At 38.8% G+C, this 1,175-nt stretch overlaps 1 protein-coding gene across 1 annotated transcript; it reads right to left on the bottom strand.

Annotated features, from left to right (window-relative positions):
* Positions 1-271: 271 nt before the first annotated feature.
* On the bottom strand, positions 272-889 carry LOC131041494 (uncharacterized). The gene has a single exon (XM_057974611.2). The coding sequence runs from the start codon at positions 887-889 to the stop codon at positions 272-274; it is 618 nt and encodes a 205-aa protein (XP_057830594.2).
* Positions 890-1,175: the final 286 nt, after the last annotated feature.

Raw genomic sequence — 1,175 nt, 5'->3', positions numbered from 1 at the left:
CCAAAATATCATCCATATATACTACAACAAACTTGTTAATGAAAGGTGCTAGGACTTCATTCATCAAGCGCATAAAAGTGCTAGGAGCATTAGACAACCCAAAAGGCATTACAACCCACTCAAACAAACCTTCATTGGTCCTGAAAGCTATTTTCCATTCATCTCCCTATCTGATCCTTATCTGATGGTATCCGCTTTTGAGATCAATTTTTGAGTAGTACTTAGCCCCTCCTAAACAATCCATGAGATCTTCCAATCTAGGCATAGGAAACTAGTATCTGATCGTTATCTTATTGATTGCTCTAGAGTCAATGCATAATCTCCAATTTCCCTCTTTCTTAGGTGCAAGGACTATTGGTACAACACAGGGACTAACACTTTTCCTTCTGAAACCCTTCTCCAACAATTCTTCAATCTGCCTTGCTATTTCTGCATTTTGTTCAGGGGTGAGTTTATAAGTAGCCTTATTAGGCAAGGTGGCTCCTGGAATCAGATCTATACAATGACTTATCATCCTTTCAGGGGGTAAGGTATCATTGGTACCATCTACAACAATTCCTTTATACTGATCCAACAAATCAGCAACCTCCTTGGGGCCTACATTCTTCAACAAGTTCTGATTTTTTTCTTTCTTAGGTATGTTGTCCTTAGGCTTCACCACAATAGCAAAACAAAGTTTCTTCTCTTCCCTTAGGCCTTTCATGAACTCCTTCTCTCCAACCAACATCACACTACTAGTTGAGGTCTTTTCCTTACCGTCATCCGGTAAGGAAGTCATTGTGAGATTTTCACCATTCTTCTTAATGTGATACACATTCCTCTTGCCATCATGTTGAGCACTAGTGCCATATTGCCAAGGTCTCCCTAGAAGAAGATGGCAAGCATCCATAGTCACTACTTCATACAAAACTTTGTCTTCATAGTCACCAATTGAAAAACTGACCCAACATTGTTCATCAACTAGTGTTTGCTACTCCTTATTCAACCATGATACTTTATAGGAGTTAGGATGAGTTATTTTCTTTAATCCTAACTTCTCAATCATCTCAGTAGAAGCCAAGTTCTCAATAGAACTAGAGTCAACTATTACCTTGCATACTTTACCATTCACCAAACATTTGGTTTGGAACAAGGACTTTCTTTGTGGAGGCTCCTTATTGATTGGTGTCAAAAGT

The sequence above is a fragment of the Cryptomeria japonica genome, chromosome 7 (genome assembly GCF_030272615.1).
Source record: "Cryptomeria japonica chromosome 7, Sugi_1.0, whole genome shotgun sequence".
Lineage (NCBI taxonomy): Eukaryota > Viridiplantae > Streptophyta > Pinopsida > Cupressales > Cupressaceae > Cryptomeria > Cryptomeria japonica.
Note: the sequence above shows the minus strand (reverse complement) of the source record. Positions and strands in the feature narration are given on the sequence as shown.